This window comes from Cyprinodon variegatus, unplaced genomic scaffold, assembly GCF_000732505.1.
Source record: "Cyprinodon variegatus isolate N-32 unplaced genomic scaffold, C_variegatus-1.0 Scaffold844, whole genome shotgun sequence".
In the NCBI taxonomy this organism is placed as follows: Eukaryota; Metazoa; Chordata; class Actinopteri; order Cyprinodontiformes; family Cyprinodontidae; genus Cyprinodon; species Cyprinodon variegatus.
The window spans coordinates 121,012-134,757 of record NW_015151297.1 but is presented as its reverse complement, the minus strand read 5'-3'; the positions used below and the strand labels follow the sequence as shown (position 1 = coordinate 134,757).

At 46.4% G+C, this 13,746-nt stretch overlaps 2 protein-coding genes across 3 annotated transcripts in view; both read left to right on the top strand.

Moving 5' to 3' along the window:
• Positions 1-8,045, top strand: part of LOC107099177 — a 15,254-nt gene extending 7,209 nt beyond the window's left edge. Inside the window, exons 9-17 of the mRNA XM_015397198.1 lie at positions 703-790; positions 1,086-1,246; positions 1,333-1,357; positions 1,437-1,550; positions 2,210-2,341; positions 3,614-3,894; positions 3,972-4,089; positions 5,279-5,466; positions 7,277-8,045. Coding sequence (XP_015252684.1) covers positions 703-790; positions 1,086-1,246; positions 1,333-1,357; positions 1,437-1,550; positions 2,210-2,341; positions 3,614-3,894; positions 3,972-4,089; positions 5,279-5,466; positions 7,277-7,693 — 1,524 coding nt within the window. The 3' untranslated portion in view covers positions 7,694-8,045. The remainder of the gene's footprint in view (positions 1-702; positions 791-1,085; positions 1,247-1,332; positions 1,358-1,436; positions 1,551-2,209; positions 2,342-3,613; positions 3,895-3,971; positions 4,090-5,278; positions 5,467-7,276) is intronic.
• Positions 8,046-9,931: 1,886 nt separating this feature from the next.
• On the top strand, positions 9,932-13,569 carry LOC107099172 (coagulation factor X-like). 2 transcript variants are annotated; one of them, XM_015397192.1, is made up of 6 exons: positions 9,932-10,052; positions 10,848-10,979; positions 12,150-12,313; positions 12,385-12,502; positions 12,759-12,946; positions 13,019-13,569. In XM_015397192.1, the coding sequence occupies exons 1-6, from the start codon at positions 9,983-9,985 to the stop codon at positions 13,385-13,387; spliced, it is 1,041 nt and encodes a 346-aa protein (XP_015252678.1). In that variant the 5' UTR covers positions 9,932-9,982; the 3' UTR covers positions 13,388-13,569. The 2 variants fall into 2 exon arrangements, with proteins under 2 accessions (XP_015252678.1, XP_015252679.1); XM_015397193.1 differs by lacking the exon at positions 10,848-10,979 and having other exon boundaries at positions 9,981-10,052.
• The last annotated feature ends 177 nt before the right edge of the window (positions 13,570-13,746 follow it).

Genomic DNA, 13,746 nt, shown 5'->3' with positions numbered 1-13,746 from the left:
CTTCTCAGAGGGGCCCCTACCTGTCTTTGCTTAGGGCTCCACATTTCCTAAATCCGCCCCTGCCAGGGCGTTGGATCAATGGCAATGGGATCTTTTGAAGGAAGCGTCCTCTGCTCTTAAGCGCTCCATTTTAGTCCTGGGAGTGTGGCCAGAGGTAACGCCCTTAAAGGGGCGGGGTTAGTTAGAACCCTTCTTTTACCTGAAGCACCATCCTCCGCCTGCAGGGGGAGACACCAGAACCAGAACCTCCCTGGTTCTATACGCTGTCTGCAAGGAAGCCCAGATCATCAGATGTTCCTCTCTGCAGCGCAGGACGATCCGATCTCCTGACCAGCTGACGATGAAGGCCTGGTTACTGATAAAGGCTGAACAAACTGGGACTGATAACTGGGAGAGGAGATAAAAGTGAATCTGTTCTGGTGACTCATGGAAGCTTTAGGAAAATCCAACCATAGAAGCTGGATGGAGAACCCAGCTTCAACATGTTTCCAGGTCCCGTTATCACTTCAACAAAACCACGTCTACCCTGAATCTGATACAAAGCACTATGGGAGATGTAGTCTCCCTCTAAAGCTGCAGGAAGCCCTGCTGCCTGAGATAAAGCCCGCCCAGGCCAACCCTTCCTCCCCCACCTCAGTTCGTTGCCCTCTCTGCCTGCTTCATACGCACACACCATAACTCAGAACACTGAAGGTCCTCCAGCTGAGCTCCGCTCCAACTGGAACCATGTTTTGGACTCTAGGGCCAACCCTGGGCCTGGTTCTGCTGCTCCACCTCACTGCTGCTCACGGTACGTTCCACCACGTCCACATTCAGCTGTCAGCACCGAGGAAGAGGAGGGCGGCAGGGAGGAATGTGGAGTTAGAGGGGGAGAAGGAGAGAGCGCTGGAGGAATGGGGAGGTGGTTGATTGGCAGATGGTGATCCTTGACCTTTGATGACATATGGGCGATCTGGAGTTGTGGGATCTTAGATAAGAAGTAGGATGTTTTGGACCATTGGTGCGCTGTCCTGAAACATTTCCAGACGGCCATGTTTATAGAAACCCTTACTGTCTGTGGATCCCTCTCTCTGCCCTGTCTCTAGTGTTCCTGGATGGCAGGAAGGCCAACGAGGTTCTGACCAGACTGAGGCGGGCCAACAGCTTTATGGAGGAGTTTAAACAAGGCAACATGGAGAGGGAGTGCAACGAGGAGCGCTGCAGCTGGGAGGAGGCGCGGGAGATCTTTGAAGATAAGCAGAAAACTGTAGGAACACCAAACTAACCGGATTCGTCTTCTTGATCAGTTCCTGTTATATTGAAACATTTAATCCCGTTTTTTTTCCTCCTCAGGACGAGTTCTGGGCCAAATATGTCGGTAAGGTATCTCCCCAGATCACCCCATCATGACCTAAGCCGCTTGGCAGGACCCTGAAGCCTAATTGTCCATCCTGCAGATGGTGACGCCTGCGAGTCCATCCCATGTGCTCATGGGGGGCACTGCAAGGACACGATCGGAGGCTACACCTGCTACTGCAAGGAGGGATACAAGGGCTTCAACTGTGAGATCGGTAAACACACGAGTCCTTCAGGGTTAGCCGATAAACCGGCAGAGCTTCGTCCATCTGCTGCCTTCAAAACATCCAGGTGTTATGAAGCTTTGGAGATGTTCAGAATCTGAGGAGTCTGCCTCTAATGACCACCTCCCAATCAGGGGTCGTAAGGTCAGGAGAAAAGAGGTGGTCGTGGACAAATCCTGCGGTTGAAGCAGAGCTACGAGCCAATTTACCGGAACCTTGAGCACTGCGCATGTGCAAACAAGGGAGTTCTTCTTCTTCTTCTTCCAAATTGACGAGTCCTACCAGCTCCATCTCTCTGAGCTGAGTCCAACGGGGCTTATAGACTTACAGTGTAAGCAGGTAGATCGCATCAGAAAGTCGGTTCGCACAGTATGATGATAAACATTGTGAGCTGTGAGCTTTAAAACCCTGAGGTTTCGTTGTACAGTTTGAGTTGTAGCTGCGTGCAACAATTGGAAATATTGCACAGTTTAAACCCGGGTTTAAGGAACCAAGAGCAGCGGAGGCGTTGCAGACCTGATGCTTTTAGAAATCAATGGGAACTTTTAATACAATTTAAATACTCAAAAAATGGGAAAACTGGACTTTCAGGACGCGTTCAGCCGAACCTTGTCAGGATGGGTTTGATTGTGACATTTGTGTCTTTGCAGTGATCCCCAAGCTGTGCGAGAACGAGAACGGCGGCTGTGAGCATTTCTGCCGGATCACTAACAGGAACGTCGAGTGCTCCTGTGCCGACGGATATTTCCTGGCTGCCGATCAGAAGTCCTGCGAATCCCATGGTAAGAAAAAGCTCAACTGATGGTCCCTTCTTCAAGTCTAAACACCAGATATGTCAGATTTACCTTCTAGGATGGAAGGGCTTTATAGCAAGCTACCACAATTAAAAACAAGAACCGCATTCAAAAGCTTGGATTTATCTTCATACAAAAAATACAAAAATTGACACAAAGCCTCCATAAATTTAAACTGAAATAAACTTTTCTTGTAGAGGTTTTAATTTGGCCGTTCATGGTAGAACATCTAGATAAGGATTCTACCTTAAGCCCTAATGGGAAAGTCTTTCTAGTTAAACCAGGTCCCAGGAGAGTCCAGAGCTGCCAGGTGTGAAGACATGTCCACTTAGAAGAGAAAGAGTTTAGATGTTGAGGAATAAAGCAGGAACCATCATGGTTCTGTCCGCAGTAGATCTTAGACAATGTTGAACTAAGATGAAAACTAAAGGTTTCTATGGAAAAGGCGAAGTTATCTAGAAAACGGCTTGGTGTCGAGGTAGAGTTTAGCCTGGTTTACACTAAGAAACCAGTCTGGGTGTGTTCGCAGTTAACGCAGATATGCCCCCCCTTCCGCAGACCCTCTGCTGCACCTCCCAAAATTGTAGACGACCGCAGACAGGAGGCCTCTGATTGGCCTTATCTGGTCCTTGGCTAGACCCCTACAATTCCTTTTTAAACATCTAAAATACTCTTTCTGTCATGAGTTGTGGACAATAAGATCTAAAAAGAAGCACCATTTCCTGGTCAGACCCTGCAATTCAGGGAAAGGGTGGAGTCAGAGCAAAAAAAACATGCACACCCAGGCGAAGGCCAGTGGCTGGAAGTTGGAGGGGATTTTGCTGCCATTTGGCTGGCTTTTCACTGGGAATGGCCATTTTGATTGGCTGTTACAGTAGCGCAGACCACGCTCCGAGATTGGGCATAAATCAAAAATATCTGCATCATACCTGCAACAATCTTACTGCAACACACTGGAGTATACACAGCCCTTTAGGGTCAAAGGTTATCATACCAAGCAGATCAAGGAGGCCTTCCTGCAGTTTTCAGCTCCAATCAACAGCATGTTGTCTAAAACATTCCCAGCAAACCAAACGTTCCTCTTGTGGACGTGCAGTTGTGTTTTTAATCCTTACCAATGGATCAGCAAAGCGCCAAACCAGTTAGGGAGTTCTGAACATGATCAGTAGATGATCCTAAAACAGGAGTGCTTCAGAGAAACCATCAGCAACCCTACAGAACCTCATCCAAACTCTCTGATCTCTAAACTTCTTCTTACAGAGAAGTTTAAATGTGGTGCCATCGTCCCCAACAAGGTCCGCTCCCTTCTGGGCTCCGTGGAAGAGACCAAAGAGGAAATGACAAACCTGAAGCTGAACACCAGCGCCAACTCCACATCACCGCAGAACTCCGACTCTGCTGATCTGTTCTCGTCTGGAAACATCAGCAGTCAGATCCCGCCCTCTAACACGCTCTGGGACAGCGGCGTCACCAGCGACATGGCGGCAAACGTCCGCATTGTGGGCGGAGAGAACTGTCCGCCAGGAGAATGTCCATGGCAGGTAGTCCTTTTGTTCTGGTCCTGGGAGGATCGGACCCATGACGGAGTCCATGACGGGTGCTGGTTGTGTTCCGATAGGCTCTGCTGATTAACGAAGACGACGTGGGCTTCTGTGGGGGAACCATCCTGACCGAGTACATCATCCTGACGGCCGCCCACTGCATGAACCAATCACGATACTTCGTCGTCAAACTCGGTATGTCCGACCAATCCAACCATTGCCTTTTGTATCTATGCTTCTTTTTCTATGTCTGCTTCTGTCTCCAGTGGGCCTCAGCAGATGGCCGCTCACACTGAGCCTGGTTCTGCTGGAGGCAATTCTGCACATTAACATAAATTCACCACAACCTCCATTAAAATATGAATTTATGAAATAAAATCATTCAACTCTGACTCAAGCGTCTTACAGTTAGAAACTCTTATATAAACCAGAGAAGCTAAACTAAACCGAGCTGCTATGGTAGAACATAATCTATAAAACACAGCAATGATGTCACAGTTGAACTTAGATTTTATGTTTGAGAACCAAAGATAAAATGGCCCAAAACAGAACAGCGCCCTCCTCAGGACAAGACTCTGCTGTACATCTACACCTCATGGACAAAGGACATTCTTTGGAAGACCAGAATGTTCACATTTTGGACAAAGAAGACAGATGGTTTGAGAGGGGAGTGAAGGAAGCCATTCCCTTTACAGGGGAACAGAAGACCTTGCCTGTTCAGCCAGGCCAGCAATTCCCTTTAAAGTCGTAGGGAAATCATATTTAAATGTCAAATCATTCTGGCTTAAACGTGTATATAAATGTACTTTTTATCAGAGATTGTCCCAAAGTTTAGAAAATTTCTATAAAAAAAAAAGATGAAAGTCAACACATTAAATATGATCTATTTTATTCCAAACCTCTATAATTTTAGGCAAGTTAGAAAAACATCTAAATCTACTGGAATTGAATTGGTTTTAAAACCGTAAAGCAGCAAACGGTCCAACAGAGTTTAACCACAGAATACGAGTCCCTGAGGGCCGCTATCCTGCAGCTTTTAGATTTGTTTTTGGCCAAACACATCTGAATTAAATGGCTGAATCACCACCTCAGTATCTCTATCATCTATTTACTTGATTCAGGTGTTTTGGACCAAGGAAACGTCTAAAGGTTGCAGGATAGTGGCCCTCAGGAACTGGAATTGCCCTCCCCTGCTTAGATGGTGGCTTTCTGGGCCGGTCCAGTTAGACTCCTGGGTCCTTCCAGTTCTCTCTGGTTATTCTTCAACATATCTATAATCCTCTTCCAACAGCCAGAACCCTTACAGTCCAGTTTATCATCCAGGTCCATGAAACCCAGTGAGTCCTGCTGTGACCCCTGAGAGTGACGACAGTTGTGTTTTCAGGTGAATACAACACCATTGAAGCCAGTGAGAATGAAGTAACACATCATGTGGAAATCATCGTCTCCCACAACAAGTACAGCCCGGACACCTACCACAATGACATCGCGCTCATCAAGCTGGCCGAGCCCATCACGTTCACCAGGTTCATCCTTCCAGCCTGTATACCGGAGGCAGACTTTGCAGAGAATGTAAGAACCACTGAGGGAGGAAAGGGTTTGACGTCTCGATTAGATCAGATGGAACAGCAACCAAAACCTTATAGAAAGGTCAGAATATTCTAGAAGTCTTGAGGATCTTCAAGATGTTTTTGTAAAGGTGAGACTTATTTTGGGTTCTGACCTCCACTGAGGCGGTGAGTCCTGCAGATCTGTAGATGTTCTTGGTTCTTCTGGGACCTTCTGGATGAATGGTTAAAGAGGCCACAGTGGCAGGTCAGCCTCCATGCTCCAATGTGTGGCCTTAGAGATGGATCTGCAACCCTTTCAAGAGTTTTTAACCTACTTCGTGTTGCCTGGCAGGTTCTTCCTTAGTAACTTCTTGATTCTGAAGGTCTGGGATTACTTAGGGACAAAATTGAACCAAAATGGGGTTAATGATGGTAATAATGGGATTAAAGGAGCAATAAGCAGTGGCACCTCCAGAAATGTTTCAGTGTGTGTGTGTGTGTGGGGGGGGGGGCATCTTTGGGTGGCCACTGAAACTAAAAGGCATAATTTCAGGGTTGGAATCTACTATAGTGGTAAACCTGGCTGTAGAAATCAGAAAACTTCAGTAAACACCTCCTCAGATCTTGGTTTATTCTGTGACTTTTAATGTTAAGTCACTGGTTGTGTAGAATGGGATGAAAAGCTAAACTGATGCTACTACAATTTACTCTGGCCAGTGGGGTGGCCAGTGTGGTGGCCAGTGGAATGGCCAGTGGGGTGGCCAGAGGGGTGGCCAATGGAATGGCCAGTGGGGTGGCCAGTGGAATGGCCAGTGGAATGGCCAGTGGAGGGGCAAGGCCATTGCACAGGGTGACCATGGTCACCCCTAGCCACCCCCAGGTGACACCACTGGTTCTAAGGAAGAATGTTTTTTCATATTCTTACTGAAGAGATTCACTAAATTAAGATGAACTGTTCAGCTGCACATTCGCAGATTATGTGGTTTTATTGGCTTCATCAGGGCGTGATCTACAGCCCTCAATGAAGCGGTTCACAGCCGGGTGTGAAGCGGCCGGGATGAGGATCAGTGCCTCCAAATCTGAGACTATGGTCTTGAGCTGGAAAAGGGTAGACTGCCTTCTCCAGGTGTGGGAGGATGTACTGCCCCTAGTGGAGGAGTTTAAGTATCTTGGGGTCTTGTTCATGAGTGAGGGGAAGATGGAGTGTGAGATCGATTGGCGGATTGATGCGGCATCTGCTGTGAAGCGTGCGCTGTACCGGCCTTTTGTGATGAAGAGAGAGCTGAGCCAAAAAGCAAAGTTCTCGATTTACCGGTCGATCTACGTTCCTACCCTCATCTATGGTCATGAGCTTTAGGTCATGACCGAAAGGATGAGTTTTCTCCGTAGTGTGTCTGGGCCGCTGCTCCTCCACATTGAAAGGAGCCAGTTGAGGTGGCTCAGGCATCTGGATAGAATGCCTCCTGGACGTCTCCCTGGTGAGGTGTTCCAGGCATGTCCCATCGGGAGGAGGACCAGGGGGAGACCCAGGACACGTTGGAGGGACTATGTTTCTCTGCTGGCCTGGAAACGCCATGGGATTCCCCCAGAGGAGCTGAACCAAGTGGCTGGAGAGAGGGACGCCTGGGCCTCCCTACTGAAGCTGCTACCCCCACGACCCAACCCCAGAGAAGAGGAAGAGGGAGGGAGGGAGGGAGGATGGATGGATGGATGGATGGATGGATGGATGGATGGATGGATGGATGGATGGATGGACGGACGGACGGACGGATGGATATTCAGCTGTAAGAGGTCTGAGTTGTCTGGTGATTGGATTTGTTCTGGTCTTCCAGGTCCTAATGCGCCAGGCAGACGGTCTAGTCAGCGGCTTTGGACGTCTTGGCGAGGGTCAAGAGACATCCACCATCTTACAGCGTCTCTCTGTCCCCTACGTGGATCGGAACGTCTGCATGGAATCCACCCAGCTGCGCATCACCATGCGCATGTTTTGCGCCGGCTACGACACAATCACCAAGGATGCCTGCCAGGGCGACAGCGGCGGGCCGCACGTCACGCGTTACCGTGACACCTACTTCATCACTGGCATCGTGAGCTGGGGGGAAGGGTGCGCACGCAAAGGGAAATATGGCGTCTATACGCAGGTGTCGACGTACATCCGTTGGATCCGACAGGGAATCAGGAGGTTGACAGCCGCTCAGGGCAGCAGGAAGAAGAGGGACGGTGGTTCCATCAGACGGTTGTTCCTGTAAACCACATTTAAACGGCCTAACAGCTGATGTACTATCCAGCTGCAAACCTTAGATGGTGACCTGATTACTTATGGAGTACCTCAAGGTCGTTACTCTGTGACCATTCATTTTCTTTGATATATTTGCTCTAATGTTGATTTATTGTTTCTTGTGGGAAGAAAACTTGAAATTTAAAGGAGAAATAATTATTTGCTTAACTTTCTACTACCCATGTTAGGCTTATTTTAAGCTCTTTAATGCATCCTCACCTCTTTTTATTTTTCTTTCACTAACTGTGTCTTGGTTCCATACAAACTTTGTCATTAAAAGCCTGTAAGACCGAGTTAAAGTTTCCGAGGCTGAACCATTAAACACCTGGAAAAGAGTCGGATTTCTGTTTTTCTTTCACTTCTTGACCTGAAATTATTTCTTATAGTGGATTTAATGCTTAAAACACTTGTCGTCGTCGTCGCCTTCCTCTTTATCCAGGACCGGATCTTTAGGGCGGCAGCCTTAGAAGAGACTCTCAGACTCCTCCTTCAGCAGAGAGACACGGTCCCTCCATGGTGTCCTGGTCCTCCTCCTGTGGGACGTCCCTGGAACCCCTATCTAACTACTCAGGTCTGACTCTTAGGAAGGCCACGAACCATCATGATGTCTTTCAACGTTTTATTCTCTCTCTCTTGTCGAAGACACAGCGAAAACTACAAAAATACAGAATATAAAAACCTTTCAATAACAGCTTCAGAAAGTAAAAGTCTCTGACTACACAGATTTCAAAGACATTTGGTCAAACTAGATTAAACAGGAGATGATCCTACATGCTAAAATATCAACATGAAACATTCAAGTAATCAGAACGACTTACCGTGTGCATCTTTCAGACCAGAACAGAAGAGTCTTTTTCTGTTGAGTGGATCAGTAACGTTTCTGCAATGCTGGCATGTTTCTCTGCAGCCATATTGGATTACCCAGAATTCAGTTCATATCCACTAACTTCATTAGCCGTGTAACCTTTATTCACATACAACTCAAAAACAGTAAATGATCTTTACTAAATCAATTAAATGAAATGTTCATGAATTATAGAACTAACCATAAATAGACATTTTAACTCTTAACTCTCCCCTGGACAGTAACATCCTCAGAGGGAGGCGTCCATCAGATAAAGATGTCTGCTCCTCCTCAGCTGACTCCTCTGGATGAGGAGGAGAAGCAGCTCTGCTCTATTTGCAGCTGAATTATTACCAGATAAAAATTCAGTGTAAGGAATTTAATATAGAAATGATTTCAGTGTTTCAAATTCTGTGGCTTCAGGTCACCAAAAGGTCAACACATTTGCAGTCAAATTATTTGCCGTTGAATTTTTTGCAGCTGAATTTTTACCGGATGAAAATTCAGCATGATTTAAAATTCGGCATAAAAAAAAAGTCAGATTCCAGTGAGGCTGTCTTTCTTCCGTAGCTTTCGGCCTGGATCAGTAAATTCTCTGATTAATCCAGGAGTATTGATCTGGGAGACTAAGTCCCTCCATGTTTACCAGGAACAAACAAAGGCAGTGTTTATGTTTCAGGGGTTCAGCTGCTGTTTGTTTGGATGTTTTGAGGGCGATCAGAGTCCGCTGCAGGAACAGAACCAAAGCAAGTTTTTTTCATGTAGATCTATGCAGAAAAACACGGAGTTCTGTTTTCCAGGTGACTCAGACTGTTTTCCACATTCATGTTGCCTGTTTTTCCAGGAACCTTCCTGTTGATTCAGGAGTCAACAGATCAAAACCAGGCACATACACTTCAAAAACAATCTAGAAATAAGTAAAAAACGTCTTCAATTAAGCGTATTTAGCCTTAATTTAAGTAGTGAAATAAAATATTTTGCTATGTAATTAGTATATTTCCTCCTAAAATAAGATATTTAGATAACATGCATAGACGGTTCTAGGCAGGGACCAACAGGGGCCCCTAGAGAACTCATCCTGGCCCCTGTATTTAAAGGGGAACACCGTTTTTTTTACATTGGGCCCTTGATTCTACGTCATTCCATCATGTTCTACTCACCCATATGACATATTCCATTAGATCAGTATTTAACATGTACTATCTGCTTGTATTATCTCTCTATACTTGACGGTGTTTTGATTGGACTGGACTAACGTAATAAATTTGATTGATGGTTTAATGTTTGAAAAGGCAGTTAAATAGTTTGGATGGCTTTGGTCCGTCTGTCCAAACCCCCATCAGGTCAGAGTCCCTGCTGTTTGCGCAGGCGATTGTTTGCAGAGCCTGAGCAGACCTGAGGTTAAAGCGGTCCAACATGTCCGCCTCTTGGCTCGCCGTCTGCCTTCTGGGAGGTTTTCTCCTTCAGGTGTTCAGCCATGAGAACGGTGAGTGATCCACCTCCGACCCGTCGCTCCTTTCAGAACATCGCTCTGGTTTTATGTCAGACGCAGAACTTTCTGGTTCTAAGGAGGATCCACTGGTCTGTCTGGGTTAGCTTCACAGGGCAGAACTTTGTTCATTAGATACGCACCGATCAATCAGACTTTAGTTCTTCACTAACGGCCAGAGGAAGTGTTTAGGTGGAGGTTGGTCCATGCTGATGCAGAGTGACCTAAAGCTGGAGCTCATGATGCTCATCTCTGGGAGGAAAATGAGCTCATTTGGTCAGAAAAAGAAGGAAGTTTGCTGCCGGCCGCTTCTTCTGGATCAAACCAACAGCCTTGGCAGACGGGGGTGCTGCTCTGTGATTGGCTCAGTTATTTGATCCAGACCCATAGATGGAAAACTCTAATGTCTGTCTATTAGTAGCTACCTGTTTTCTAATCAGATCTATTTAACCGGAAAAACTCCTCATTCAGCTTCATTCAGCCGATAACAAAGCTACGGCCAACTGTTGTGTCACGTGACCAAAATGAGCTCATTTCATTGGATAGAAGCTGCTGGACTGCAGAGTGTAGGTCCCTAAGCTCACACATTTACAGCTGAATTTTTACCAGATAATAAAACTGTTTAAGGAATTTAATGTGTCAAAATATTCAGTGCCAAAAATGTTAGTGTTTACATTTTGGTGTTTAAAAAAAGGCAGATTCCTGTGAGACTGTTTTTCTTCCATATTCATTGGTCCTGTTCCGTAGAAGCCGTCAACATGCTGGTTTTACTGGGATTTCTGTTTATTCCAGTAAATCCAGGGCTCTGTGAGAATGAAAACGGTGGCTGCGAACATTTCTGCCATGTTGTGGAAGGGAACGTCGAGTGTGGCTGTGCTGATGGGTACTTCCTGGCACCGGACAACCAGTCCTGCAGCTCTAACGGTAAGACAAGTTCTGGACCACCCGAGTCCTGGACTTTAAAGAGGCTTCAGGAACTTGGAGAACCACACAATGTTTACAGCAAGCTGCCGCTCAATGCTGTGCAACTACGGCTACAGAGAAGCCAGATCATTCAAAAGAATGATGCATTGACATCATGTCAGCTTTGGTGGATGTTAGTCGAGGATCCAAATGCAGAGATTAGTTCTTGAAGATTTAATTTAAATTCTGGCAGCAACAGGAGCACAAATCCAGGAATAAATAAAGAAGCTCTATCCTCTCCTCTATTCTATTCTGGAACAATCAGTGAATTGGGAGCAGGTGTGGACAGAAACAGCTAGAAAGGAGGAGGAAGGAAACTGGCACAAGGAGGCAACAGAAAGTAGCACAAAAACACAACACTGCTATGAAACGTCTACAAAACAAAATTACATTGAAACTAAAAACTTAAAGGGCAGAACCCTGAGACATCGGCCGCTTGGACGGATGCGACAGCGAGCTCCGCATCAAACTCCTGAATTTCACACCAAACAGGAACAGACCAGATGAAGCTACTATGAGAAAAAGCAGAGAGGAACTAACCTTAAATTAAGGCTTTATATGTGAGAAGGAGGATTTTAAATTCTATTCTGGATTTAACAGGAAGCCAATGAAGAGAAGCCAGGATAGGAGAGATATGATCTCTCTTTTTCATTTTCATCAGAACTCTGGCTGCAGCATTTTGGATCAGCTGAAGGCTTTTAACTACAGTTTGTGGACTTCCTGATAGTAAAGAATTACAATAGTCCAGCCTTGAAGTAACAAATGCATGGACTAGTTTCTCAGCATCACCCCTGGACAGGAGATTGCTCATTTTTGCAATATTCCTCAGATGAAAGAAGGAAATTCTAGAAACCTCTTTGATCTGGGATTTAAATGACAGGTCCTGATCAAAAATAACACCAAGATTTTGATTATTTTCAAAGACTCTGGTCCAAAAACTATAACTTCTGTTTTGTCTGCAGTCAGAAGAATAGTTGAATAATTAGCTTTAGCTGGATTTATAGACAGATCCAGCTGAGGATGAACAGAACTGATCCAGTTCCAGCTTTAATCATCTAAATTCATGAGTTCTTTCAAAGCTTGGTGGACATAGATAATGACGAGCTCTTCCTGATCTCCAAACTCTCTCAGAGACTTTTAGATGTGGCGCCATTATCTCCGGCAGAGTCCAAACTCAGAACGGAACCGTAGAGGGGAACTCCAGAGAGGATCAGCTGGTCCTCCAGAGCAATGCAAGCAGGCTGGATGAGACCATCAGGGGAGAGGACTGTCCACCGGGACAATGTCCATGGCAGGTAGACACCCAGCAAAAGGGCGACGGTTCTGGTCCAGGGGTCCATTAGTTGACTTTGTTCTCTCCTCTGAGGCTCTGCTGGTGAACCAGAACGGCGTGGGCTTCTGTGGGGGAACCATCCTGAGCGAGTACATCATCCTGACCGCCGCTCAATGCCTGACCCAAGCCCGGTACCTCACCGTCAGCCTCGGTACGTCTAACAGCTCAAACACACGCCTCTGGTATAGATCCGGAAGGTTCTGGTCCTGTGAGACGGATCTGGTTTCCAGACTCAGTCCGACCCAAACAGCTCAGCGTGTCGACCAATCAGAAACAGACTAATTAATGTCTTCTATCCAATCAAACAGCTGGACCAGTTTTAATCCAGTTTAATCTGTTCACACCAGTTAGGTTCCAGTTTAATGCTTCAGCTATGAGATGTTGAATCTGGTCCAACGTGCATCCAGGTGTCTACAACTCGTCTCACAGTGGAGGTGACCAAGCTTCCCATGTGGTGGACGTCTCGGTCAGTCACCATGGTTACAGCCCACAGACGCTCTTCAACGACCTGGCTCTGATAAAGCTGGCCACGCCCATCAGGTTCTCCAGGTACATCCTGCCGGCCTGCATACCGGAGCCGGACTTCATGGAGAAGGTGAACGTTCACTGCTTCAATCACAGTCACATATCAGGAATGTGAGGTTCTAAGGTTCTGTTCTACATGAAGGTTCTGATGCGGCAGCAGGCGGGGCTGGTCAGCGGTTTTGGACATCTGGGTGAGGGTCAGCCGTCCGCCATCCTACGGCGCCTCTCCGTCCCCTACGTGGATCCAGATGCCTGCATGCAGTCCACCCAGCTGCCCGTCTCTTTGCGGATGTTCTGCGCAGGCTACGACCGGATGGAGGATTCCTTTCAGGGCGACGCCGGCGGGCCGCACGTCACCCATTACCATGACACCTTCTTCATCACCGGCATCAGGAGCTGGGGCAAAGGTCACGCACGAAAGGGGAAATACGGCGTCTACACTAAAGTATCTAAATACATCAAGTGGATCAGAGAGGGGATCAAGAAGCTGACGCCTGTGAGCCCAGTATAAACACCCAGTAAACCCAGTAATCAGGGATTTAAGCTCAGAGAAGCTGGAACGAACCATCCTGATGGCGTCCCTCAGGTCCGACTGTTTGGGCCCCTGATCATCCAGGTTTGGTTCGGTCTGACATCAATCATCAAAGGAAAAAATCTACTGACTAGCATTAAATTTAGCTACAGAACTGATCCTGTTTAACATGTCTGGAGAATAAAGTGGATGTTCTTTAATTCTCATTTCTATGTTTACGTTTGATTTGATCTGAATGTAACTGAAATAAAAAAAATGTATGAAATGAAAATGAGTTTAGACTCAATTCTATTCAGTTTATTTCTATAGCTCCAATTCACATCATGTCATCTCAGGTC

Coding starts and splice junctions, on each gene's coding strand:
- LOC107099172 (XM_015397192.1), top strand. CDS start 9,983: ATGTCCGCCTCTTGGCTCGCCGTCTGCCTTCTGGGAGGTTTTCTCCTT. Junction 12,314..12,384: donor CGGGACAATGTCCATGGCAG/GTAGACACCCAG, acceptor CTCTCCTCTGAG/GCTCTGCTGGTGAACCAGAA. Junction 12,947..13,018: donor AGCCGGACTTCATGGAGAAG/GTGAACGTTCAC, acceptor TTCTACATGAAG/GTTCTGATGCGGCAGCAGGC.